Source organism: Chaetodon trifascialis, chromosome 8 (genome assembly GCF_039877785.1).
Source record: "Chaetodon trifascialis isolate fChaTrf1 chromosome 8, fChaTrf1.hap1, whole genome shotgun sequence".
NCBI classification, from domain to species: Eukaryota; Metazoa; Chordata; class Actinopteri; order Chaetodontiformes; family Chaetodontidae; genus Chaetodon; species Chaetodon trifascialis.
In genome coordinates this window covers 506,240-532,500 of record NC_092063.1, presented here as the reverse complement: position 1 = coordinate 532,500, position 26,261 = coordinate 506,240, and the positions used below count along the sequence as shown (strand labels likewise).

At 47.5% G+C, this 26,261-nt stretch overlaps 2 protein-coding genes across 2 annotated transcripts in view; both read left to right on the top strand.

The window, feature by feature from the left end:
- kcnd1 (potassium voltage-gated channel, Shal-related subfamily, member 1) overlaps nucleotides 1-4,772 on the top strand; it is a 55,684-nt gene extending 50,912 nt beyond the window's left edge. Inside the window, exons 7-9 of the mRNA XM_070967898.1 lie at nucleotides 1,073-1,168; nucleotides 1,321-1,571; nucleotides 1,778-4,772. Coding sequence (XP_070823999.1) covers nucleotides 1,073-1,168; nucleotides 1,321-1,571; nucleotides 1,778-1,985 — 555 coding nt within the window. The 3' untranslated portion in view covers nucleotides 1,986-4,772. The remainder of the gene's footprint in view (nucleotides 1-1,072; nucleotides 1,169-1,320; nucleotides 1,572-1,777) is intronic.
- Nucleotides 4,773-9,103: 4,331 nt separating this feature from the next.
- LOC139335035 (suppressor of tumorigenicity 14 protein homolog) lies at nucleotides 9,104-25,799 on the top strand. Its single transcript, XM_070968414.1, has 19 exons — nucleotides 9,104-9,384; nucleotides 12,060-12,219; nucleotides 12,689-12,819; nucleotides 13,261-13,331; nucleotides 13,645-13,838; nucleotides 14,250-14,285; nucleotides 14,577-14,805; nucleotides 15,621-15,757; nucleotides 16,613-16,710; nucleotides 17,227-17,327; nucleotides 18,707-18,840; nucleotides 18,947-19,051; nucleotides 19,384-19,491; nucleotides 19,628-19,744; nucleotides 21,043-21,168; nucleotides 21,316-21,499; nucleotides 21,748-22,019; nucleotides 23,934-24,070; nucleotides 24,223-25,799. The coding sequence occupies exons 1-19, from the start codon at nucleotides 9,343-9,345 to the stop codon at nucleotides 24,382-24,384; spliced, it is 2,544 nt and encodes an 847-aa protein (XP_070824515.1). The 5' UTR covers nucleotides 9,104-9,342; the 3' UTR covers nucleotides 24,385-25,799.
- The last annotated feature ends 462 nt before the right edge of the window (nucleotides 25,800-26,261 follow it).

Genomic DNA, 26,261 nt, shown 5'->3' with positions numbered 1-26,261 from the left:
ACAACATTATTTAAGTTAAAGAGGATAAACGTCTTTATTTAAGTGATTCCTTAAGGAGTCTTAGGTCGTTTTCACACCTGACCAAGCGGACTCGGTTCGATTGGGGAGCTGAAAGACGCAGCATTGTTGCATTTATCACCAGTTTCGGTTCTGCTTTCACGCTGTGATTTCTAAAGCGCACCGACCTTTCTGAGCAGCATCACATGGTTGGAAGGGGCGCTCGTCGATTGGACAAAGCAGGAGGGCAAATCCCTCCCTCCCGGCCCAGTGAACAGTGAACGCAACTGTTCCTATAACGCTATCGTAGCTCGTCAGGGATCGATTCTATTATTTTTCTAACTTTGACGATCTAACATGTGACAGCATATGAGCTCAGAGTTTAAGGACTGTGACTGTTTGTAGTTGTGATTTGATTTTCTTTAAATATGCCAAATTGTGAATTTATGGGTTATTGTTGTTCAGACAATTGAGCTAAGCTAGCTAGCAGCTGCTAATGTCAGCGGTCACTTGTTGCCATAGCAACAGTAAACATTCACGTAAGGACTAATGAGCTATATTATAAATACAGATGCGATACGTTGTATTTTAGCACAGAATACATGATTTTAGTAAACCTATAACTGCGTATGCGCTGCGTATAGCGTCACTTCATACATTTGGTCCCGTGTTCGGTCCGGTGAGCTTTCACACTGCATACGAACCCAACCAGGGTTCACTCGCAAGCGAACCGAGAGCCACGTTTTCAGGCGGACCAGAGTTCGCTTGTTTGGTCCGCACCAGAGTTCGGATGAGCTTTCACACCTGCCCAAACGAAGCGGACTATCCGAGGAAACGAACTCTGGTCCGTTTAAAGCGGACCAAACAGCTCTGGTGTGAAAGCGACCTTAGTCTGAAACAATGAGGGTGCAACGAATGCATACAGTAATCTTTGCATGTTTTGCTTTTTCCTGTGTGTGTGTGTGTGTGTGTGTGTGTGTGTGTGTGTGTGTGTGTGTGTGTGTGTGTGTGTGTGTGTGTGTGTGTGTGTGTGTGTGTGTGTGTGTGCGCGTGTGTGTGTGTGTGTGTGTGTTAGGACCATGACAGTGACAGCACGGCGCTGTGTGTGAAGAACAGATCAGCGTTCGAGCATCAACACAATCACCTGCTTCACTGTCTGGAGAAGACGACGGTGAGGATCCAAGCAGCAGCCACGTCTCACACGTCACACACACACACACACACACACACACACACACACACGTTCAGACTCCCATCTGATTTCACTGTTTCACACACATGTGGAGTCAGACCTTCAGCATGGACGACCTTGTGTCCCCACAGAACCACGAGTTCACCAACGAGATCACCTACAGCGAGCTGTGCATGACGGAGTCGGTGGGCTACAGGACCAGCCGCAGCACCTCCCTGTCCAGCCAGCAGGGGGCGCAGAACAACTCCACCGGCTGCTGCCCCCGCCGGGCCAGGAGGAGAGCCGCCATGCGACTGGCCAACTCCACGGTGTCCGTCAGCCGGGGGAGCGTCCAGGAGCTGGACACCCTGCACATCAAGACCACCTCCATCCCACCACAAACGTAAAGGCAGATACTTTTGGTGCTGCACTGGTTTCATCCAGCGTGTGTTCAGTCATGTGTGTCTGTTAGCTAACGTGAAGACACATTGAGACACTGTTGTCCAAACAGTTCTATTCTCTTTGGTTAGCATCCGTCCTCCGTGCTGCAGCGCTGTCTGCATTCACTTCCTCTTCTAGTTCTTATTGGCCGTGTTTGTCTCTCCGCAGTCGTTCCAGTCTGAACGCCCAGACCGGTGACCTGAAGCTCAACTGCGGGGAACAAGACTTCACCGCCGCCATTATCAGCATCCCCACACCGCCCGCCAACACCCCCGACGAGAGCCTCCCCCCGTCGCCCGCCCCCATCCCCGGCATCCTGCGCAACACCCGGGCCACCGCCTACACCCAGGACACCGTCAAGATCTCCTCATTATAACCTCCAACCAAGCCCGTGACTCCCCACCCCCCACCCCCAACCCCCGTACACCCACCCTGCCGCCCCACCAGCCAACCCCCCCGTGAACTTTGAACGACCTTTGAACCTCTGATCCTGAACCCAGGGCACTGCTAGCTGAGACCGTGGGACGGTCTACTGAGACGGACACTTGGAGTGCTGCTGGTTTCTTTCACTTCCCGTCACCGTGTTGTGGATTATGAACCCAACTGGAGACAAAATGGTTTCTGCCAACTGGAGCTGGGAGATCAAGCAAAAATCAAGGAATCTGAAAGGAACAATAACCTCCTGAAGACTTTCCAGAGTCTGAAGAATCACCCCTTTGTGCATTTTAGACCCCAACACGTACTTGCCTCCCTGCACAGTTTTGACCTTTTGGATCCAATTGCACAAACCCCAGGACGGTTCATCCTGGACCGACAGTGGACAAGACGCCGAGACATTCAGCCTGTTCAAAACCAACTGACAGGTTTGTTTTGATGGGTCTCCACTAAACGTAATTCTTTAGGGGAGGCGTCCAATGTCCAGGCACCATCTTGTTCAGTGTGAACCTGGCGTGAATGGACCCGGTGGTGTTACTAAAGACGAGTTGACGTGTTGGTCTTGGCAATGAATCTGAGGGACTGCCGACCGTTGAAGGATCACATGGACTCGGCCGGTTCAGCATCAAACTCTTCTGTGATTGGAAAGAAATGTGACAGATGATCTGCTGACAACCAATCAACCCTCAGCGGCTGCAGATTTCTGCTTCTTCTGGATGTTGGTTGTCATTGAAACAGGTGACAGACCAGTGTAGCTCATGAGGGACGATGATGGACGTGGAGGACGTGTGTTTTCTTTCCAGCGACAGACTGGACCTGCCGTCAAAATGCCAAAGGCTGCGTTTAGCGTTGGACGTCTTTTACTTGACATGTAAAGGTTGTTGGTTTCAACCCGACGATGTGTCAGGGTGTCTGGAGACGTTTCAAAGGTGACTCTCAGTAGTCGTGGCGTTCGGGGGTTTGTGTGGACGATCTCTTCACCGGCTCGAAGCCGCTTCAGGTCACATTTTGAAGAAGGTCACGAGCGACAGAATCCAGGAAGAAGGAACATGAAAAGATGATCGAGATGCTGCTGAAACACGAGTGAACGCCTGAACTGAACTCCACCGGCTCTCACTGATTCATGCTCAGCCTGAAGACTATAGACAGAACCACACCAAGCTGGTCTGAGCTTCAAGGAGCTGGACTGGGACTAAACCAACTGGTCTGGACTCACCTGGTTTTCTAAATGGGACTGTGGAGATGAAAGGGTTAAATGAGGTATGATCTGGACTGGGCTGGTCTGGATTTTTCTGGACTGGTCTGGTCTGGACTGCTCTGGTCCGGACCTTTCTGGCCTGGTTTGGCCTGGCCTGGTTGTAGCTCAGAAGTGTTTGTCAGTGTGATGCTGATGTCCAGACGAGCAACGAAAGCCTTTTACTTTTCAAAATATGCAACATTATGACAAGCAGGAAAATAGCATCAACAAAAGAAGAGAACAGTAATAATAATAATAATAATGATAATAATAATAATTACAACAATAATGTGTGTTTCAAACTACAGTAATTATTGCAGGGAACATAACGTAAAGCAACTAAGAAATTCATTTGTTGTGTGGTCCGTCAGTCAGAGAGAACACAACAAGTATTCTGCAATAGATCTAAACAGGAAACGGAAACGCCACGCCAGGAACTCCTCGCCGCTGACGTCGCGTCTGTCCCGATGACGCGCACTCTGCCAGAAAAAGGTCGTTTTCAACGCGTCCACTGAGGCGGGAAAGGTCGCTGAAAGGTCACCCCTCAATGACCCCCAGACATTAAGCAAGACCCACGTTTGCATGATATGCTCAAAGATAATATTTAACCTGGTAGGAGAGGAGAGTCGTCATCCTCCTCCTCCTCCTCCTCTTCCTCCTCCTCCAGATCGTTTTATTGTCTCAACACCTCTTCGACTAAAATCAACGTAAAAAACCTTTTGCATCAAGGTCACTTTCATGAGCTTTGACCAATAAGAGCTCAGTTTGACCAGCTAGTTTGCAGCTGTGAAGAACTGCTAGTGCTGGCATGCTAACATGTTAGCGGTTAGCCTGCTAGCCACAGTCGTCAGCAAGCTCTTTCACAAACAGGCACCGATAACGTTTTCTCCAATCGGCTGCACGTACCAAACCAAACCAAAGCAAACCAAAGCAAACCGTGGTTCAGGTCACTTCAGTCCGCCGTCGACTCCACGATCGAGCTGCAGACTCCTGGATTTGACTTCATGTTCAGTTTTCTGAAACAGCTGAGCTCAGCAGCTGTTTGTGTTTTCAGTGATCTGCAGGTGAAAAGACGTTCATTCAAACTGCATTAAAAACTAGTTCAAAGTTTAGTTTTTCTTCCATTTGACCACATTTTCAAGGTGTAGCCATATTTGGTAATCCTGTTTCTTACACAGCAGTTAAAAAGTGAAATTGTTTCATAGGTTAAGCTGTTACCGGGCAGATTTAAAAGTCACCATGCAGGTGTTTCGTCTTCAAACCTGATCATCTCCAGATTAAAACCACGCGTCCTGCTGCAGAGTGGACGCCGTCGGCCACGCACAACTTCGGCTGCGAGCGTTTTAGCGAAGCGTTTCCTCGACCAATCAGAAGCAAGCGTGAGTGAGCGACACAGACGGGAGACAAGACGTACATACTGTAACATATTTTGTATCATAAACTTTCACCTGCATCTTCCAATCAAATCCTCGAACCAAAAAAAAGAAAAAAAGATGGAGGTGAGCGTGGCCGGCGTGTGGCCGGCATGCGGCCGGCGGGCGGCCGGCGTGCGGCCGGCGGGCGGCCGGCATGCGGCCGGCGCTCCTCCTGCATGAGCCTCGTACAGTAGAAGTAGCACTACTGATCATAGGAACTGAAACCATATCAGAGAAAACGCTAGAAAAAACACACAAAGGGGAAAAGATGTCATCGTCCGTCCTTTTGCATGACGACTCTTTGTTTTTCCGTCCTCTCGGTCATCGCTTTGTTTTCCTCACCCCCTCGACCCCCCCTCGACCCCGACCCCGACTTTTCAAGACGAGTGTTTGCACCACCGAGACGTGAACGTTAGAAGAAACAAAGCGATTATATAAAAGTTCAAAGATTAAAACCATTCAGGCATGTTCCTCGCCAGAATGCAGAGTGTGTGCGTGAGCGGGCGGGCGTGTGTGTGTGTGTGTGTGTGTGTGTGTGTGTGTGTGTGTGTGTGTGTGTGTGTGTGTTTGTATGATGAGCAGTCACAAATATGCATGGATACCGTTGTAGGTATTTTACCTGTTTTCTCCTGCAGCCTGAGCGGCGGCTGAGAGGCTGAACGCGTCTGTTCACTGGACCTCTTCTTCTTCTTCTTCTTCTTCTTCTTCTGCTCTGTCCCTGTCTCGTTTCTTGAAGTTCGTCTTTAATATTCTCGTTTGTTTTGTGGCCATGGCTCCCAGCCGGCCACCGCTCCCCGACCCACGTTATTAAGAGTAAACTACAGCAACAGCTCAGGGTCAAAATGACTTCTTTAGCAGCAAATACTTTACCATAAAATATTCATTTGGATTTCTTGAAATATCTCCACGTCACAGATTTGTCTCACCAGCTCCTTTTGGGGCTTTCAGCCACTTCATCAGAGTCTTCCTCAGTGAAGGCCGTGAGCTCAGACGAGGCTGAAGGCTGCAGACTGAAACAGTGAGAGGAGCGAGAGTCAAGGCTCGTTCAGTTTTAGCTCAGAGTTACTTTGACTTTCTCTCTGCGACTTAAACGATCAGTTTAAAGTTATTCAACACGTTCTCGTTACTTAAAACAGTTTGGTGCTAAATTGCCCAGTTAATGAACTTTTGTCCCTTTTGACCTTCCATACAAACAGTCTGAACAGCTGTTTGTCTCTGAACCAGTTTACCCAGAGCTGATCCTGTAAAATCCACTTAGTTTTAACCAGTGAGAAGAATCCACGTCGTGACGAGCAGAGCGAAGCTGAACACTCATGTTTGCTGAGGTTCACTGGGAGCTGTGGTTCACTGGGAGCTGTGGTTCACTGGGAGCTGAGGTTCACTGGGAGCTGAGGTTCACTGGGAGCTGTGGTTCACTGGGAGCTGAGGTTCACTGGGAGCTGAGGTTCACTGGGAGCTGAGGTTCACTGGGAGCTGTGGTTCACTGGGAGCTGTGGTTCACTGGGAGCTGTGGTTCACTGGGAGCTGAGGTTCACTGGGAGCTGAGGTTCACTGGGAGCTGAGGTTCACTGGGAGCTGTGGTTCACTGGGAGCTGTGGTTCACTGGGAGCTGTGGTTTACTGCACTTTACTGGGATCTACTTTCATCTGCTCTTTGTGATGATGGCGTCACGTGAATCTTTCTTTCTTTCTTCTTCTGTCGCTCTGATGTCACTGCGACAAACAGGAAACATCTGGCGAAGGTTTGGAGGAAATCATTAAACGATCAGTTTCAGTTTTCATTGATCAAACGTTCTTTGTATCAATGAGTTCATCGTTTCAGGAGCCGTCAGTAAGCTGACTGGTTCGTTCCGAAGTCATCAGCTCTCACTGGCGCTCTGATTGGTTTTCTTTGCGTCATGTGACTCAGACGTGTCTTTGGCTGTTTTACTTTCATATTGTGGATGACTTTGGGGGCGGGGTTGTGGACTGGAAATCAGTGTGAACAGCACACCTGAGAACGACGCTGAGGTAACTGATTCTTGATCGTTCCTGTTCCAGCTCAGACGTGACAGACAAAATATCCTCGTCTGTCGTTCGTCCGGATGTTTCCTGTGCGTCACGACCTCAGAGGGAAACGTACAGAGCAACTTAACGCTGAGCTGACTTTGACGTGAAGCTGAATTCTGTTCTGAAGCTTTTGTTTTGCTCTCAGACCGTTGCGGGTCGCACACGCTGTGTTGACCTGTGACCCTTCAGACGAAGCAGAATCTGGTTGTGACCGGCCAAACCAAACTCATTCACAAGAAGACAGCGAGCGACGCTGTAAAGAGAAGAATCTGTTCCTGTGTGGACAGTTTTGTCTCTTCAGTCGCGTCCTGCTGGTCTTCCTGTGACCCCTCAGATTGATCGTAGGGCCTCTTCAGGGCTGGGAACCACAGCTAGACCAGCAGAACGGTCCAGGTGTAACAGACGGTCTGTGGAGGCCGTCCAGCATTCAGAGAACCAGAGTTACATTCAGACTGTGTGAAAGGAAACTCGGCGTTAAGTTGCTCTCAGCTGTTTGTGTTGACTTCAGTTTTTAACGTGACCGACGCTTCAAAGCACATCGGATCAGCGCCGGGGAGACGAAGGTGAACCAATCACACGCTGAGCAGGTTTTGGTCCAGTGAGTGGACGGACGTGACGTCTCACAGAGTGAAGAGACGAGTGAAGGAGGAGAAAACAGCATTAAAGCACAGAGGTGTATATTCCATTCCACTAATAAAGAGAACAGAAACCAGAGCGTGTTGTGCTTCGTCTTTTCTCGACCTCGTCCACTCGGCTCGTTACGTGTTTTCCTGTGTGGTTCGCTCGTAGACCGTTAGTCCATCCAGAGTCAGCTGACACCTGCAGCGTCCTCTCAGGACAGGTCCAGGATGGACGAGTGAAAACTGGTGGAGCAGCGACCTCCAGTGACCAGAACGTGGATTACACATCAGCCAATGGAGGCGACTAACTCTGGAGGTTCGAGTCCTCCACTCGGGTCTGGACCCCCCGATGGATCCAGTTCTTCATGTTGAGTGAAGGACACGCCCACATGATCCGCTGAGCCTGACAGGAAGTGAACATGGCCGATGTGAAGAAGCGTCACGTGACCTGAAGCTGATACGTGTTTATTATTTTCACAGGAATACATGTATGTCGAGTGGTTATGTGACAGATGTTTAGCTGAGGCTTTTATCCGAACTGACTCAGGATCAGTGCACTCAGTCATGTGATGTCACCCAAAAACTGAGTCACTGAAGACTTTTCCTTCTTTTCACGCTCGACGGTCAAAGTGAAATAAGCTGCACTTTACATTAAAACACACACAGGTGAGACACACAGGTGAGGCACACAGGTGAGACACACAGGTGAGACATGATGAACCGTGCAAGCTCGTTGAGTGAAACATTGTTTTCCATCAAAATCTGAAGTAAAAAAAACGACTGAATCTCTCAAAGCCACATGAACCTGCAGTATAAATACATGTACAGTGTAAAAGTACGTCACCTTTGTGTCATTTTACTGTGGCTCAGATCATCATCATCATCATCATCATCATCATCATCATCATCATCATCAGATGACTGAGCCTCAATACTGGAGCATAAAGACTCCAACATGTGAGGTCCCTGCAGGTCCAGACGAAGACCATCACACCTGCCGTGAGGGTGTGCAGGTGTGCAGCAGCTGTTCACACCGTCGAGGCTTCAGGCTCTTAACTGATGGAAACACGATGAAGAGGAGGAGTGGTCTGAGCTGACAAACAGGTGAGTGACCTGGTCGTCGGTCGCAGAGGGACGACGCAGAGACATCCACTTCCTGTAGTGAAACCAAAGATGAGCTGCAGCAGGTGGAGTTTAAGGTGGAGAAGAAAAGATCTGTATGGTCTGAAGACACAAACCTGCTTTATTCTGAAAAAACATCTCCACTTCCTGTCGCTCCACATGATGTCTGTTAAGATTTCTAAGTTCGTTTGTCTTTTTTCCTTTTACTAAAACCTTTATTGACACGTTTGAGCACAGACGCAGTAAATATTCACAGAAAACAAAGTAATTAATTACATTTGGAGAGAAAGTAAAAATGATCCTTGAGCCGAATATTTATTTCTCATTTAATTCTGATAAATTGATAAAGCTCTAATAATTCCTACTTATTCTACTTCATACTGAAGTACTTCTTTCTGTGCAGCCGTGTACTTCTACTCCATCACAGCTCGCAGTGAATTTCGTGGACGAGCAGGTAAACCTCTGTTGCGCAATGGCTCACGGGAGATCAGGTGTGACCAATCACCTCTCAGTTGTCAGTCAGGTGTTGGTTTCGTCCTGTTCTCTCGTCCGTTTCCGTCTTCTTGTCTCTAAATCCGCGTCCCTCCTTCAGAACCGAGCTGCCGTTTCACTCCTCCGGTCTGAACCGGCACCGACGCGACCCGGGACCAGCAAGGACGCTTCGAGGCACAAACCACCTGAAACTCGCCAAAGGTCGTTGTTTCCGCGTCATTTCTGCCTGTACGTGGCTGGTAGAGACACCTGTCCCCACTCACCTGTCGTCATGTCCGAGGGCCGGTAACGGCAGCAGAGCGCGAGGACGAAACAACAAACTGCTTTGAATAAAGACACGAGACAAGAGGACACCGGAAGCATCATGGACTTACTGAATTCAGGACAGAAGTTCAGTCCGAGACAGGTGAGTCCGTACCTGTAACAGTAACCCCCACAGTGACGTCACCGCCTAGACAGGTTCGTCGGTTTCACCTGAGATTAAACCCAGAAACCAGCAGAGGAGCCCTGAAGGTTTCTGCCGAGATCACGTGATGAAGGAGGTCTGGTTCTGGTTCTGGTTCTGCTGTCTGTACTGGTCTGAATGGTGAAATCAAACGTGACTCATGAGTTTGATCAAAAACTCGTTCACAGAGCAGATTTTTTATGAAGCTTATCAATAATCTGAAGGAGCTGAAACATGAAGTCGATTAATCGATCAAACAAAATCATTTGGCGACAATTTAACAATCAATAAATTCTTTGTGAGACAGTTCTGTGTTTTTATCAAAGACGTAAATAAACTTTGACTTCTGGACGAAATGTTTTCTATCGTCACAGATCAAACAGCTGATTGATGAGCGAACAGAAGTGATCAGATGATTGATCAGCGACAGGAAACGAGTGTCAGTGTGAGGACGAGACGTTCAGACGACAGAAGGTGGAAATTATGTTTCTGAGCTCGTTAACGCTCAGACTTACAATCAGATGGTGAAGCGAGCCTCCGACACAATCAATGATCCGGATCGATCAGCGATCGACAACAAGAGATGAAAACACAGAAATACAGAGTCACTGTTCACCTGTTCATTTAGCCAGTCTGAGGACGACTGAGTGATCGATTGATCGACGTGTCCTACCGCCATAGACGTGCAAGACACCAGACAGCAACAACTGATCACATGACGAATCAAAATGTACAGATCAATTAATTAGAAAAGAGAGAAGATTAAAAAAGATCATGAAGGATGAGACAAACGTCCACAATGAGGTGCTGAGCACGCAAAGAACATCAGGCAGTCGATCAATCGATCAATCGATCAGTCAGTGTCTGTCTCACAGCAGCTGGTATGTGAGGACGTCTGGATGATATTTAACATGTTTGTTTCTAAGCTGCTCCTGAAGATCCAGACAGAAGACATCAGGTTCATCTGTACACACATGCAGTGGACATTAGCCTAGCTTAGCACAAAGACTGGAATCAGAGGGAAACTGTTAGCTGCAACAAACAAACAAACAAACAAAGGCTGTTTGTCTGTTGGTTGCAGTTGTTTGTTTGTTGGTTGCAGTTGTTTGTTTATTGTAGCTGCTGGTTTGTTTGTTGGTTGCAGTTGTTTGTTTCAGTCTGTTTGTTTGTTGCAGCTGTTTGTTGGTTGCAGTTGTTTGTTTGTTTCAGTCTGTTTGTTTGTTGCAGCTGTTTGTTTGTTGCAGTTGTTTGTTTGTTTCAGTCTGTTTGTTTGTTTCAGTCTGGTTGTTTGTTGCAGCTGTTTGTTTGTTGCAGGTGTTTGTTGGTTGCAGTTGTTTGTTTATTGTAGCTGCTGGTTTGTTTGTTGGTTGCAGTTGTTTGTTTCAGTCTGTTTGTTTGCTGCAGCTGTTTGTTTGTTGGTTGCAGTTGTTTGTTTGTTTCAGTCTGTTTGTTTGTTGCAGCTGTTTGTTTGTTGGTTGCAGTTGTTTGTTTGTTGCAGCTGCTGGTTTGTTTTGTTGGTTGCAGGTGTTTGTTTGTGTGTTTGTTTCAATCAGTCTGTTTGTTTGTTTGTTTGTTTGTTTGTTTGTTTGTTGCAGCTGTTTGTTGGTTGCAGTTGTTTGTTTCAATCTGTTTGTTGCAGCTGTTTGTTTATTGGTTGCAGTTGTTTGTTTGTTTCAGTCTGTTTGTTTGTTGCAGCTGTTTGTTTGTTGGTTGCAGTTGTTTGTTGCAGCGGCTGGTTTGTTTGTTGATTGCAGTTGTTTGTTTCAGTCTTTTTGTTTGTTTGTTGGCTGCAGTTGTTTGTTTGTTGGTTGCAGTTGTTTGTTTGTTGCAGCTGCTGGTTTGTTTGTTGGTTGCAGTTGTTTGTTTCAGTCTGTTTGTTTGTTTGTTGCAGCTGTTTGTTTGTTGGTTGGTTGGTTGCAGCTGCTGGTTTGTTTGTTTGTTTGTTTGTTGCAGCTGTTTGTTGGTTGCAGTTGCTTGTTTGTTGCAGCTGCTGGTTTGTTTGTTGGTTGCAGTTGTTTGTTTCAGTCTGTTTGTTTGTTGGTTGCAGGCGGTTTGTTTGTTTGTTTGTTGGTTGCAGCCGTGTGTTGTTTTGGTTTGGAGGGGTGGCTTGGCGTCACACACTCTCACAGGGTGTGTGTGTTCAGGCTGCAGGACTCGACGTGCTGCTCGTCAGTGATGAAGACATTCCTCTGCAGCCGCTCCTTCCTCACTGCGACCCGTCGAACAGGTTCACTGAGAGCCGCCTGAAGCTTTGTGCTGAGCCTCATTCATTCGTGCTGCTGCTGCTGGAGCCAGTGATTACTGTCATTATTGATTAAACTCTGAATTATTTTTCTGTCACAGTGGTGACAAATCATTCATGTTGTGATGTCACTTCCTGGAAAAGTTCGTTCACTTCACCCATTTTAAAAAAACATCATTTCTTTTTATCTCTGGTGGCATTTTTAAACCTTCATGTCTGAGGTTTGAGGTTCACCCACAACCAAAACCAGTTCAAAACCAGTTTAAAACCAGTTTAAGACCAGTGTGTCTGGCAGAAACAACGTCCTTAGTGATGGTGACCAGCGACAGTCGGCTGACACCGGGTGGAGGTCAGAGGAGGTGGAGCAGAGTGTCACCTGTGTCTCTGTGTGCAGGACGACGAGGACACCACGCTTCACTTCCTGCCGGCCACAGATGCCAGACAGCTGGAGAAGAAGCCCGGCCGCACCAGGAGGCTGTGGATGGGAGTCGCTCTGCTGCTGGCGGCCGCTGCTGTGGCTCTGCTGACCGGACTGCTGGTGTGGCACTTCCACCGTGAGCTCGTTTAACAAACCTTTATTTAAACGCCCAGAGAGTGACAGCAGGGACACCTGTTCACGCTGAGAGCTGATTGGACCAGAGGTCAGCTGTGTTATCGGTCAGCAAACATCTCGCTGATACAGAAGCTTCGAAGGGCTCGTTAGTCGTTCAGACCTGACGGTACTTTGAAGGTCGTGGGTTCATTTTTTCTTCCCTCGTGAGATTTAATGTGAACGAGTGTTTGTAAAAAGTACTTTCATTCACACAATGAGAGTCGGACTGAAGTCAAAGCAGTAATACCACAGTGAAGTACACATAAATACTCTGTTAAAGGTAAAAGTCTGAATAACCATAGTAAGATAAGTGGTACCAAAAGTAAAAGTACTCATCATGCAGAATGGCCTGAGGTTCAGTTTTTAATGTGTTTGTATTAATATAATATGAAGTACTAACCCCCCCCCCCCCCCCCACCCCCCCCACCCAGTACGCAGTGAGGTCAGAGTGAAGAAGCTCTATATCGGCTCCATGCGGATCAATAACCAGCAGTTCCTGCCGGCGTATGAAGAACCTGGCAGTCCTCAGTTTACTGACCTGGCCTCTCTGGTCAGCCAGCAGGTGAGACTAAACGCACTCCCAAAGCATCATGGGAGTTTTCCACACCTGAGTCACATATTCGCCCCAGTAAGCCTGACTGATGGTAATATTTCTGACGGCTTCTGCTTTGTGACATCCTCTGTTTGTCTGCATGATATGATATGATGTTTATGTGTATGCAATATTTATGTGTATTTATATGTAGTATTTATGTGTATTTATATATAATCTTTATGTGTATTTATATGTAATATATATGTGTATTTATATATAATCTTTATGTGTATTTATATGTAATATGTATGTGTATTTATATATAATCTTTATGTGTATTTATATGTAATATATATGTGTATTTATATATAATCTTTATGTGTATTTTTATGTAAAATGTATTTGTATTTATATATAATCTTTATGTGTATTTATATATAATATTTATGTGACCTTCTTATCTTTCAGCTGAAGCTGATTTACTCCAAAAACTCTGTGTTGGCCAAATCCTTTCAGGGCTCCACGATTCAGGCCTTCAGGTAATGTTTCCTCGCTGAAGAAGTTTTACTCTTCTCTTATATTTAGTTTGTGTGCAGACTTCAGTTATTTTTGACTGTGGACAGAGCTAGGCTAGGCTAGCTGTTTCCCCCGCATCCAGTCTTTATGCTAAGCTAAGCTAACCACATCCTGACTTCTGCTCTGCAGTGAAACGGTCCATCTGAGCATCTGAATAAATGTCTTTTGATTCCATATAAATGCTGCATCATACCAGCGTGAACTGTCCCTTTAAGTACGGGTGCTGTTGAGGCTCAGACCTCGAGCTGAAGCTGAATCCTCATCTCCTTTATGCAGTGAGGGAGACGACGGAGGTGACAGCGTTGTAGCGTATTACGAGTCGGAGTTTGACGTCCACGTCTCCCAGCAGGCGTCGCTGGACGACGCCATCGAGTCTCTGGCGCCACAGACAGGAAGTGAACAGGGCCGACAGGGACGACTGCTGCTGAAACCCACCGACGCTCTGAGCGTCAACAACGTCATCTCACGAGGTTTGAGCGTCAGTGACTCCACAGCCGCCACAGAACTGTTGGTTTACTAAAACTGTTCACACGACTCTTCCTAGAACTGAAAGGTGTTCAGTGAGTTCAGGTGGGAGTTCAGGTGGAACATGAAGACAGCAGCGTTGGCCAGGGAAATGTAGTTGTTACTCACAGAACAGGAGTTACATCCAGTAACTGTTATTAACGCTATGACAGCTGCATTAAACCACAGCTGCCCTCAAAATCTGTCAGAGCCAGTTAATCTGAGACAGATGAAACCATCAGATTCATGACATGATGCTCTCAGCAGGAACATGGTCGTCTGATCGTTGTGTTTATTTGGTTGTGTTGTGTGTATGTGGTTGTGTAGTTGTGTGTCCTTGCGCTGTTTTGTGTGATTGTTTCTCTTCCTGTTCACAGCTATAGACCCACGCTTGTCGAGGACGTCTCTGTTTGGTGAGAACTCTTCATTTCCTCTCATGGACGTTTTGTTGTTGTTGTTGTTAATCTGATTGTTTAAATAAAGTTCTTTCAAAGTAAAGTTCCTCCTAACAGGACAGGGCTGTTGTTCTGTAAATCCCTGGCTCTTACTTTGAAGAGTCTGACACTGACAAAACAAAACAAACAAGACAGAAATCTAATTGTCTCGAGTGACCTCAGATGGTTTTCAGCTCTTTATTAGACCAGGTGTGATCCAGGTGAGGCTAGTTTTTGCTTTTGATCGTATTTCTGTCGACGTTCTTTCAGTGAGGAAGTCGTTCAACGTCCACGTCAGTCAAGCGGGCATCGTCCAGTCTCCGGGGTTCCCGGACTCTCCGTACCCGCCGAGCGTCTTCCTGCAGTGGAGGCTGAGGGCCGACCCCGGCCACCGAGTCCGGCTGGACTTCCACACTCTGATCCTGGAGGACGACTGTCAGCAGGACTTCATCAAAGTCTATGACTCGCTGGCTCCCATTGAACACCAAGTCCTGACAGAGTGAGACGCAACCAGCAATTCGCCAAACACCAGCCTTTTCATTTTCTGAGGTCCAGGTAGCACTGACGGGATTAGACTGGATCAGATTACAGTAGATTAGAATAGAAAACGATGGGGCGCCTGGTAGCTCACCTGGTAGAGTTTGTACCACATGCTAGTTCCAGCATGCTCCTGGTTAGTTTGCTAGCTTCGTTAGCTTGCAGCAGTCACTACAGCACCAAGCTTATAGCCGCTGCTGCTCGACTGAAGCTGAATTATTGAACCTGACTGAAATATTTAAGATCTTAACGTGTGTTTGCTGCCCCCTGTGCTTTGAAGTGTATCGCACGTCTCACCTTGGTGCTCACACCTGTAACCACACCCAGCAGTGATGTCACGCTGCACTGAGTTAAACTGCTGCAGGTCAGTAAACACAACATGTGGTCAGATTCCAGCAGAGCTCAGAGCGTGAAGGTGTTTGATGAGGGTTCTCATGTCGGGGCTCAGATGTGTCACTGATGTTCTCTTTGTGTTAAAGGTGGCGTTCTGCTGAGAACTTTACCTTCACAGGTGTTTCTATTGTTTTGTCTTCCCTATCTATCTATGAATAATTAGAACTGAACATTCTAAACACCTGTGAAGGTAACACAGTCCAGCATCGCGTCACTCTGACCTCAGTGATAAAACACGGAAATGCAGTGATTGTCACTGATTGGCCGACAACACCCAATACACCTGCACGAAGCTCACGTCAGCCAATCAGCGAGCTCATTCCACTGCATCTTCTGGATCAGGTCACAGTAAATCCAGCTCTGTGCTTGTCTTTCCCTCCTCAGACAGTGTGGATACCCTCACGACTCGCTGTCCTTCCTGTCCTCTGGAAATGTCATGTTGTTGACGTTGGTCACCAGCGAGGAGAAGAACTTCCCCGGCTTCAGAGCTAACTACTCGCAGATCCCTCTGAGCGAGCAAAGTACGGCAGGAAGTTCATGCTCTTCATTGATCTGAGTCACATAATAACTTCCTGTTTCAACACAATGACGTTTGCTCCAAAGATTCAACGACGACTTCGTACCAAACAGAACTTCCTGAAAATAAGAACCAGGAAACTCAACTTCTTTCCATTTACAGCTGAAAATCGACTGGCGTCGATTCTGATAAAAGATCAGTAATTGAGACTTTTTTCAGCTGCTTTTCATCCAATCAGATCCAGAATTACGTTCTGTCGACCAAACGATGGACCGAACGAAAAAGAGTCGCGATGATTTTCATTTTTTTCTGCTTTCACACTTTTTCAGCCAAACATCAGTTTGTGGAAACGAGACAGAACAAAACCAAAACTGCAGCACAACCAACAAAATCACACTCGACTCCAGATTCTTGACATCATTTAATTTTTATTGGAAACAGCTGCAACGATTAATCAACCCGTTTTCTGTTATTGATCTATTGTGATAATTGATGAATCAGTTTGAGTCATTTTTTTAAGATAGACAGAATTCTCTGATTCCAGCCTCTCAAATGTTTTCTGCCGTCTTCATTTCTGTAGGACAGTAAAGTCAATGTCATCTTGGGCTTTTCACCATTTTCTGACGAATCGATCAGTTAATGAAAATAATCTGATCCTGTTTTGATTGGAGGAAGATTTTTAAAGTGATGAGGTGTCGAGATTCAGAACATGATGAAGATGCATCGCTGGTGTCACACTTCTAACCTCTTTAGTCCTTCATGATCACTGTGGGGTCATGGGGACATCAGTGTGACCTCTGACCTTTGACCTCTCTATGGCTGCATGTCTAACGTGTCAGTGTGACTGTCTGTTGTTCAGAGTGTGGAGCGACACTGACTGGAGACAAAGGCTCCCTGTCCTCACCTTTCTACCCCTCCAACTACCCTCCAAGATCGTCATGTGTGTGGAAGATCGAGGTGAGTCCAGAAGAACGAGCGCAGCGTCCCCCAAAACCAGAAAACCAATTATTTAAATGTGAAGTTTGTCCTGAGAGGACACGTCCAAATCTAAAGGAGTCTAATATTTCTAACGTAAGAGTGGAAAGTTTGACCTCACAGGAGGAAACATCAAGAGTCAACAGCAGCTCTTTGACACAGCACGAACAAGAGTATGCCAACATGCTCACAGCTGTTAGCATGCTAACATTAGCTAATAAGTGCTAAACACAAAGTGCAGCTGAGGCTGATGGGACTTCCATTAGCTCTGCAGGTATTTAAACTTTGACCTGATGGTGGCGTCCCATGTTACAGTTCATCCTGAGGGAACATGACTCTCACAGTTCATGGTTTATATCTAACAGTGATACTTATCTTCAGCCCTCAGCTGGCATCCACTCGCTGTCTTTAACGCTTCATGTCACATTTAGAATTCATTTGACTGATTTCATAATTCTCTTTGCTAATTGTTTTGACTCCATTGTCTTTGTTTTTCAGGCCTCAGAGGAAAAGTTCGTGAAGATTCAGTTCAACAAGTTCCTGCTGGGGAATTACAGCGACCAGTGTCCCAACGACTACGTCGACATCAACGGTCAAAGGTCAGCCATCGGCGCTTTGCTTGTCCCACAGCTTCGTCCTGATGCTTCTCCATCACCCACAGTCCGTCATTCTGATGGCTCGAGACTTTGACACTGACTTTGACATGACTGTGGTGACTTGTAGGACATCTGACATGTCAGTTAGCTGTGACAGTGATGACTGGGCAAAGACTTGGACTAGAATAAAGTGATCCAGGTATGACTGCAATGACGTGATGTCATCAAACTTGTACTGGACCTTAATGAATCTGTGACTCACCAGGATACAAAGTCCCTGTTGTTCAAGTCACAAGTCTCAAGTATTGGCTCTTCCACCCCGAGTTAAGTCCCTCGTTTGGACCAATAAGTCAAGTGTCTAGTTGCGAGTCAAGACCAGTGAGGTCCAAGTTAAATCCCAGCACATCTCAGGTTAAGTCCCAAACAAGACCAGCGAGTCCCAGGTCAGCAACAGTAAGTCCTGAGTCAAGACCAACAAGTTTCAGGTCAAGACCACCAAGCCGCAAGTCAACACTAACAAGATATAAGACAAGTCCAAGACCGTTTCTCAGTATGTGCTCTTCTCTGTTCTTGTGTACTTGAGGAACATCATCAGTCTCAGTCCAAGTACTGCTCCAACTCAAAAGTCCGCATCTCGCCAAGTACAGTCAAATACCCGGATGTGTTCTCGCCCCTCCCATTTTATCGAGGATGCATCAGATGGTGACTTGTGCGGACTTGGGGCAGCCACGTATCCCAGAATGCATTTCATAGCAACGATGTTGGAGGAGAGGACTCACAACTGTAAATTACAAGTTTGGAAATGCTGCTGTTTCAGTCGTACAGAATGTGGTTTGAAGATTGTTTTATGTGAGAAAGTGGATGTTAAAACTTCAAATCTGTGGTCGATTCATCACGATAGCGCACAGTTAAAAATTTGCTCCAAAGTTTTCGGAGATGTGTCGTCCTGCTAACGGACGAGCTGAGATGGTGACATCGTCAAGTACGCTGCCATCACAATTGCAGAATGACGGTCCTGTGTCCTCCTGTCCTGGAGAGACTGTACTCCCAGGTCGAACCTGCTAAGTCTGAACTGCCAAGTTCGTAAGTCCAAACTTGGCGTACTTGCTATTGAGAAACGGCGCAAGTCCTAAACTTAACTGATGAGAAACTTCTCAGTAAGTCAAGATCTCACTTAAGCAGGTCCTTGATTTTAGATTTGAACTCTGATGACTTGAGACTCGAGGTTCCTGGTTCCTGATGAAGGTGCTGCATCAGTCCATAGGACCGCTTTGGACAGCAGCGACACCTGAGTGTTTAATCACACTTGATTTGATGTGTGTCCACCCATCTGAGATGTCCTCAGATGTCCCTGCTGAATTGTCTTCGTGTCTCTGTTGTAGGCTGTGTGGCAGTAAGCCAGAAAGCACCGTGGTCACCAGCCGAAGCAACGTAATGACCGTCAAGTTTAACTCGGACTCGTCCTACGTTGACCAGGGTTTCACCGCCGAGTACGAAGCCTTTGTCCCGACGAATCGTAAGACGGACTCGTTTATTTAATGAAAAGTTCGTAGTCTGACGTGTGTGTTTGAGCCCAGATTTCAGATTTCCTTCATGTGTTCGGTGTCCGACTGTCTGACCAGCTTGTCCCGGAAGGTTCCAGTGCTCCAACAACCTTTGCATCAACAAGACTCTGCAGTGCGACGGCTGGAACGACTGCGGAGACGGCAGCGACGAGGACAACTGCAGTGAGTCCAAACCACAGACGGTGGATGAACGTTGTTTTTACCTTTAGTGTTTCGAACCGAACATGCAGAGCAGGAAAGATTCTTTGCAGCCTGAGAAATGACCTCACATCCTGCTGCTGGAAACGCTCACCACAGCGCCAAATGTGGATTAATCCACCACTGAAAATAGTTCCCAACAAATGCAACAATTTCCCGTTTGAGTAACGTTTCCTCAAAACGACAGCGAGCAGCTGAGATGATGTCTTCAGTGGGAGCCAATGGGCTTTGAGCTGAGAGACAGGAAGTCAGGAAGGGCTGAGAGACGAATCAACGTGTTGTTTTTCTTTCCTCAGTCTGCGAGGCGTCTCAGATGAAGTGTAAAAACGGCCGCTGCAAACCAAAGTTCTGGAAATGCGACGGGTTTGACGACTGTGGAGACAACACAGATGAGGAAGACTGTGGTGAGTCAAAGTGACCAGCTGATGATCCTCCAGCTGCAGAGACGTTCATGTCCACAAAAAGACTGAATTATCAATGTTGTCTCTTCATGTTGTAAAGGAGCGTCTGACTGTTGGACGTGTTATTTCTTCTTGGCAGTGAAATGCAGAGCTGGACAGTTTTCCTGCAGAAATGGACGATGTGTCCCCGAGACGCTGAAGTGTGATGGAGAAGATGACTGCTCAGATGGATCGGACGAGTCCAAATGTGAAAAATGTAAGAAACGAAGATGCAAAGCAAGAGAAATGCTTTTAATTAACCTTTTCAGAGTCAGAGGTGACGGACTCGTCAACGTCTCACTATGCCGAGACGTCTGAAGTCACTCCAGAGACGTTATTTTGACGTTAGACTTGTTTTTACGTCACAGCCTCATGTGACTGAATGAAATGCTTTTTAGACCATGTAGGCTTTGTTGTCTTTATGTCCACAGACTTCAGACACTAAACGCTCATGAAGCTGATTTGGACCTTCGGTGTCAGACTCTGGTCTGTGAGCTCCGTCCTCTCAGCTCAGACTCCGTCTGCTCTCTGAACCTCAGCATTAAATAATACAAAGACGAGTTTGTCTCATCGTCTCATAGGACGGTCTCTCGCAGGAAATAAAGCAGCTCCCACCTCTTCTTTCATTAGAGCGTCGCTGCTTCATAAGCAGCCGCATGTTTGAAGCTCCACGCCTGCAGACTGTCGCTGTGTTCGATTCCTCACACGAACACGCTCAGTCAGTATGTGCTGTACACATACATACTGTGTACTACATGAAGGATTGAAGTACTCTCACTGAGGAACACTCGAGCAGTTTGACGATCACAGGGAGACACTTTGAAAACACTCGCTAGAAGAAACGATGCAGCCACCAGCGCTGTGCTGGACAGCTGCTTCACCAGACCTGTGTAGTCCTGAGTAGACCTGTGTATTCAATTCAATTCAATTCAATTTTATTTGTATAGCGCCAAATCACAACAGAAGTTGTCTCAGGACACTTTCCATATAGAGCTGGTACAGACCAAGCTCTTTTATCTACAAAGAAACCAACAATGCCCCCATGAGCAGCACTTGGCGACAGTGGCGAGGAAAAACTTCCTTTTAACAAGCAGAAACCTCGAGCAGAACCAGACTCTGGGTGGGCGGCCATCTGCCTCGACCGGTTGGGTGAGAGAGGAAGAGCAAGAGAGACAGACAGACAGACAGACAGACAGACAGACAGACAGACAGACAGACAGACAGACAGAAAGAAAGAAAAGCAGTCAGAGAGAGAGAGAGAGAGAGAGAGAGACAAGTGTAGTCCTGTGTAGACCTGTGTAGTACTGTGTAGACCTGTGTAGTACTGTGTAGTACCATGTAGACCTGTGTAGACCTGTGTAGTACTGTGTAGTACTGTGTAGTACCACGTAGACCTGTGTAGACCTGTGTAGTACTGTGTAGACCTGTGTAGCCCTGTGTAGTACTGTGTAGACTTGTGTAGTACTGTGTAGTACTGTGTCAGTAGTACTCACTCTGCTGTGTCCTGTGGTTCAGCTCTGGTGTTGCCGCAGTGTTCAGAGTTCACTTTCCGCTGCAGGAGTGGACGCTGCATCAGTAAACTGAACCCAGAGTGTGACGGACAGCAGGACTGTGAGGACGAGTCTGACGAGGACGACTGCCGTACGTTGACTGCACGCACACACACTGACACGCACGCACGCACGCACGCACGCATGCAGAGACATGGATAAAGACATACAAACAAACACACATACACAGATGCACACACACACGCTAACATACATGTACATGTGTCTCTGTCTTCAGAGTGCGGGACGCGGCCGTACCGCAGCTCTCGCATCGTGGGCGGTCAGGTGTCGCGGGAGGGGGAGTGGCCCTGGCAGGTCAGCCTCCACGTCAGGGGGACGGGCCACGTGTGCGGAGCGTCGGTGCTGAGTAACCGCTGGCTGCTGACGGCCGCCCACTGCGTCCAGGACAAAGGACCCAACAAGTAGGAGCTCGTCTGAGTGCGTTAACAGAAACAATCGATTGTCGATCAGTCGGCGTCTGATGGATCATTTAACAAAGGACAGCTGAACACAACCGCAGCGCTAACGTTGCTAACGAGCTAACTGCTAACGTACAGCTGCCATGTTGGTTTATGGGGTGAATGAGCACAAGCGGTCCAATTTACCTGCACACACCTGGAGGGACTCATGTCCTCTTGACCTCTGACCTCCTGAATGTGTGTGGATGCAGGTACTCTCAGGCGGACCAATGGGAGGCCTTGCTGGGTCTGCACGTGCAGAGTCAGACCAACGAGTGGACGGTGAGGAGGAACGTGAGGCGAATCATCGCTCACCGCGACTACAACCCCCTCACTTACGACAACGACATCGCCCTGATGGAGCTGGACGCCAACGTCACGCTCAACCAGAACATCTGGCCCATCTGTCTGCCCTCCCCCACCTACGACTTCCCAGCAGGCCTTGAGGCGTGGATCACAGGCTGGGGAGCCACCAGAGAGGGAGGTGAGCGAGCGCAGGATGACGGCGTGAAACCAAACTTTGTTTTTCATCATCTGAAAGCTTCTTCACAGGAAGTGATGCGCTTCCTGTTTCTGACCGCAGAACCTGAAGATGCAGTGAAAGTACTGCAGTACAGTCAGCTCCATGCAGTGAAAGTACTGCGGTACAGTCAGCTCCATGCAGTGAAAGTACTGCAGTGCAGTCAGCTCCATGTAGTATAAGTACTGCAGTACAGTCAGCTCCATGCAGTGAAAGTACTGCAGTGCAGTCAGCTCCATGCAGTGAAAGTACTGCAGTACAGTCAGCTCCGTGCAGTGAAAGTACTGCAGTGCAGTCAGCTCCATGCAGTATAAGTACTGCAGTACAGTCAGCTCCGTGCAGTGAAAGTACGGCAGTACAGTCAGCTCCATGCAGTGAAAGTACTGCAGTACAGTCAGCTCCATGCAGTATAAGTACTGCAGTGCAGTCAGCTCCATGCAGTGAAAGTACAGCAGTACAGTCAGCTCCATGCAGTATAAGTACTGCAGTACAGTCAGCTCCATGCAGTGAAAGTACTGCAGTACAGTCAGCTCCATGCAGTATAAGTACTGCAGTACAGTCAGCTCCATGCAGTGAAAGTACTGCAGTACAGTCAGCTCCATGCAGTGAAAGTACAGCAGTACAGTCAGCTCCATGCAGTATAAGTACAGCAGTACAGTCAGCTCCATGCAGTATAAGTACTGCAGTACAGTCAGCTCCATGCAGTGAAAGTACTGCAGTACAGTCAGCTCCATGCAGTGAAAGTACAGCAGTACAGTCAGCTCCATGCAGTATAAGTACTGCAGTACAGTCAGCTCCATGCAGTGAAAGTACAGCAGTACAGTCAGCTCCATGCAGTATAAGCACTGCAGTACAGTCAGCTCCATGCAATGAAAGTACGGCAGTACAGTCAGCTCCATGCAGTATAAGTACTGCAGTACAGTCAGCTCCATGCAGTGAAAGTACTCCAGTAAAGTCAGCTCCATGCAGTGAAAGTACGGCAGTACAGTCAGCTCCATGCAGTGTACGTACTGCAGTACAGTCAGCTCCATGCAGTATAAGCACTGCAGTACAGTCAGCTCCATGCAGTAACAGTACTGCAGTGCAGTCAGCTCCATGCAGTGAAAGTACTGCAGTACAGTCAGCTCCATGCAGTGAAAGTACAGCAGTACAGTCAGCTCCATGCAGTATAAGTACTGCAGTACAGTCAGCTCCATGCAGTGAAAGTACTGCAGTACAGTCAGCTCCATGCAGTATAAGTACTGCAGTACAGTCAGCTCCATGCAGTGAAAGTACTGCAGTACAGTCAGCTCCATGCAGTGAAAGTACTGCAGTGCAGTCAGCTCCATGCAGTATACGTACTGCAGTACAGTCAGCTCCATGCAGTGAAAGTACAGCAGTACAGTCAGCTCCATGCAGTATAAGCACTGTAGTACAATCAGCTCCATGCAGTAACAGTACTGCAGTACAGTCAGCTCCATGCAGTATAAGTACTGCAGTAGTCAGCTCCATGCAGTAACAGTACTGCAGTACAGTCAGCTCCATGCAGTATAAGTACTGCAGTACAGTCAGCTCCATGCAGTAACAGTACTGCAGTAGTCAGCTCCATGCAGTAACAGTACTGCAGTACAGTCAGCTCCATGCAGTAAAAGTACTGTGTGTGCAGTAAAACGTCTCCTGTGTCTTCATCACTTTGTTCAGACTGAAGCTTCAGTGTCAGAGCAGCTTGTTACTGTTGGAGGTACTGCAGGTGGAGGTACTTTAAATACTTCATGTACTGTGAGCTAGTTCAGGCTGGTGGGGGCCAATGTGAGGGTCGGGGCCCTCCAGAGGGTCGGCAGCGTGTTTTAAAGCTTCTTCGTGAACGTGCTGTTAACGATGTGACCGTCGTGTCTTCAGGTCTCGCCGCCACCATCCTGCAGAAGGCGGAGGTTCGGATCATCAACAGCACGGTGTGTAAGAGTCTGATGAGCGACGAGGTCACCGACAGGATGCTGTGCGCCGGCGTCCTCAGAGGAGGCGTGGACGCCTGCCAGGTAACAGATGGAGACGCTCACCTGAATCAGACTGTGAGATGTCGGACTGAGCGCAGCCGCGGCGTGAAACGGTTAAAAACCCAAACCGTTAACGTGACTGATTGTTTGTTCTTCCTGTTTATAACCTTTGTGTGTGTTTGTGTGTCTCTCAGGGTGACTCTGGCGGCCCGCTGTCCGTCACCGGCCCCGGTGGGCGGGTCTTCCTGGCGGGCGTGGTCAGCTGGGGCGACGGCTGCGCTCGCAGGAACAAACCTGGCGTCTACACGCGAGTCACTCGCTTCCGCCGCTGGATCAAAGAGAACAGCGGTGTGTAGCGCGTTTCTGACGGGACGGGAACGTTTGCTGCGGCGGCTTTTGCTTTCAGATCTGTTTTTTGACGCTGAGCAGAAGGTGTGAATTATTCTTTAATTCTGAAGCTTCTTCATCTGCTGACGAGCAGCGAAAGGATTTTTCTGAAACACGTCCGGTTTCAGCGTTACATGTCTCAGACAGACAGACAGACGGAAATGAACACTGTCTCCAGTGAGACGATGAAGACGTGATGAAGCTGCTTCTGCACAACAGACACAAACTGCTGCAGAATACTGAGCAAATACACAGAAATACACGTGTTTCCTCTTCAAGCTCAAGTACTGTATTTAAATACACATTTGAGGTACTTCATACTTCTACTCCATTACATCTCAGGTAAATATTGTACTTTTTACTCCGCTACATTTGTCTGACAGCTTTAAAGTGAAGTTCAAAGTCTCAGAGCGAGCGAGCAAGCGCGTCAGTCGCGGCCTCGTTCACACCTGCTTTAGCTCCGTGCTAACAGTTAGCCTGCGGAGGATCCGGCTCCGCCTCGTCTGCTAACGTGATTCTTCAAACACGTTTCAAACTTTGATCTGTTGTCTCGTGAAATAAAGGCAACACGACGACGCTCGTATGAATGAAGTCAAGTTGTGATTGGCTTGCCTGGTGCCATGGCAACGGACGGCACTTTTCACTGTAGCTTCCTCAAACGTTTTCCAGGCAGGAAACCGAACAGTTGAGCCGCGCCAGACATCAGGAATATTCTAAACTTTCCATACTTTACCCAGAATTCACGAAGCTGGATCACAGTTAACTAAAATATGTAAAACATTTGGATGATTTCTCTCTAACTGGCGCGTCCCGTCATCAACGCTAACGCTCAGCGGCGTCATTTCAACTAAAAGCTCTTATTGATGGATGAACGTGGGCGGACCGGCGTGTCCGCTCGGATCCACGTCGATCGCTTTGAGAAACCCAACGACCTGAAAGAAGCTCGATGGGACACTTTGGGTTTCCTCTCATCTGCATCTGAACCTCTGGCTGCTCTTCGTTACATTTCTTGCTTTTGATTTCATGTTCTTGCTCTTTATGGAGCCACGTTTTCTGCTGAATCTATTTATTTGTCCAGTGTCTCCTCACTCTGGGCTGTGGAGTTTATCGTAGATGCGGTTTGCTTCAGTCTGGGTTGCACGATTCTGACAGTTTTGAACATAATTGATAGATTAATGATTGATCAGTGAAGTGTGTGGTTGTGGCCTTCTGCCTGAAGAGCTGCTGATCAGTTGTATGAAGGCTGCTTAAGAACAGGATACAAATACTGTATATTCTATATATTGTATAACATTTTCTGGTTGTTTTGGTGGAATTGAATGTTTCCATTTTGGGGGTAACTTCCAAATATCATGCAATAAAAAATCTAAACTAAATACAAAGTGACAAAAAGTCTCTCTGTTCTTGCGTCATGGAGGAACTGAAATGAACTGAAACTGTACAACAAGCCAGTGTCCAGTGTCCAGGTCCAGGTCCAGTGTCCAGGTCCAGTGTCCAGGTCCAGGTCCAGTGTCCAGGTCCAGGTCCAGGTCCAATGTCCAGGTCCGGTGTCCAGGTCCGGTGTCCAGGTCCGGTGTCCACTCTGTACCTCTGAGTGTATTTGTACCAACAGCTCATCCTGAACACGTATATCTGCTGTCTTCACCTCAGTGGACTCTGCTGGTTCAGTTATAATTTTTATTGCAGGGGGGGGGGACGGATTGATCGCATTTAACAAGACAGGAAATGTGGTGAAAGTCAGTTCAGAGAGCTCGTCAGCACCAGGACCACCTGACACCTGAACAGGTGTTTCCCTGAGTCCACCAGGCTCCTCAACAACCCATCTGAGCTCCGCCCCTCACCCTCA

Coding starts and splice junctions, on each gene's coding strand:
- LOC139335035 (XM_070968414.1), top strand. CDS start 9,343: ATGGACTTACTGAATTCAGGACAGAAGTTCAGTCCGAGACAG. Junction 13,332..13,644: donor TCCACGATTCAGGCCTTCAG/GTAATGTTTCCT, acceptor TCCTTTATGCAG/TGAGGGAGACGACGGAGGTG. Junction 19,745..21,042: donor CGAGTCCAAATGTGAAAAAT/GTAAGAAACGAA, acceptor CCTGTGGTTCAG/CTCTGGTGTTGCCGCAGTGT.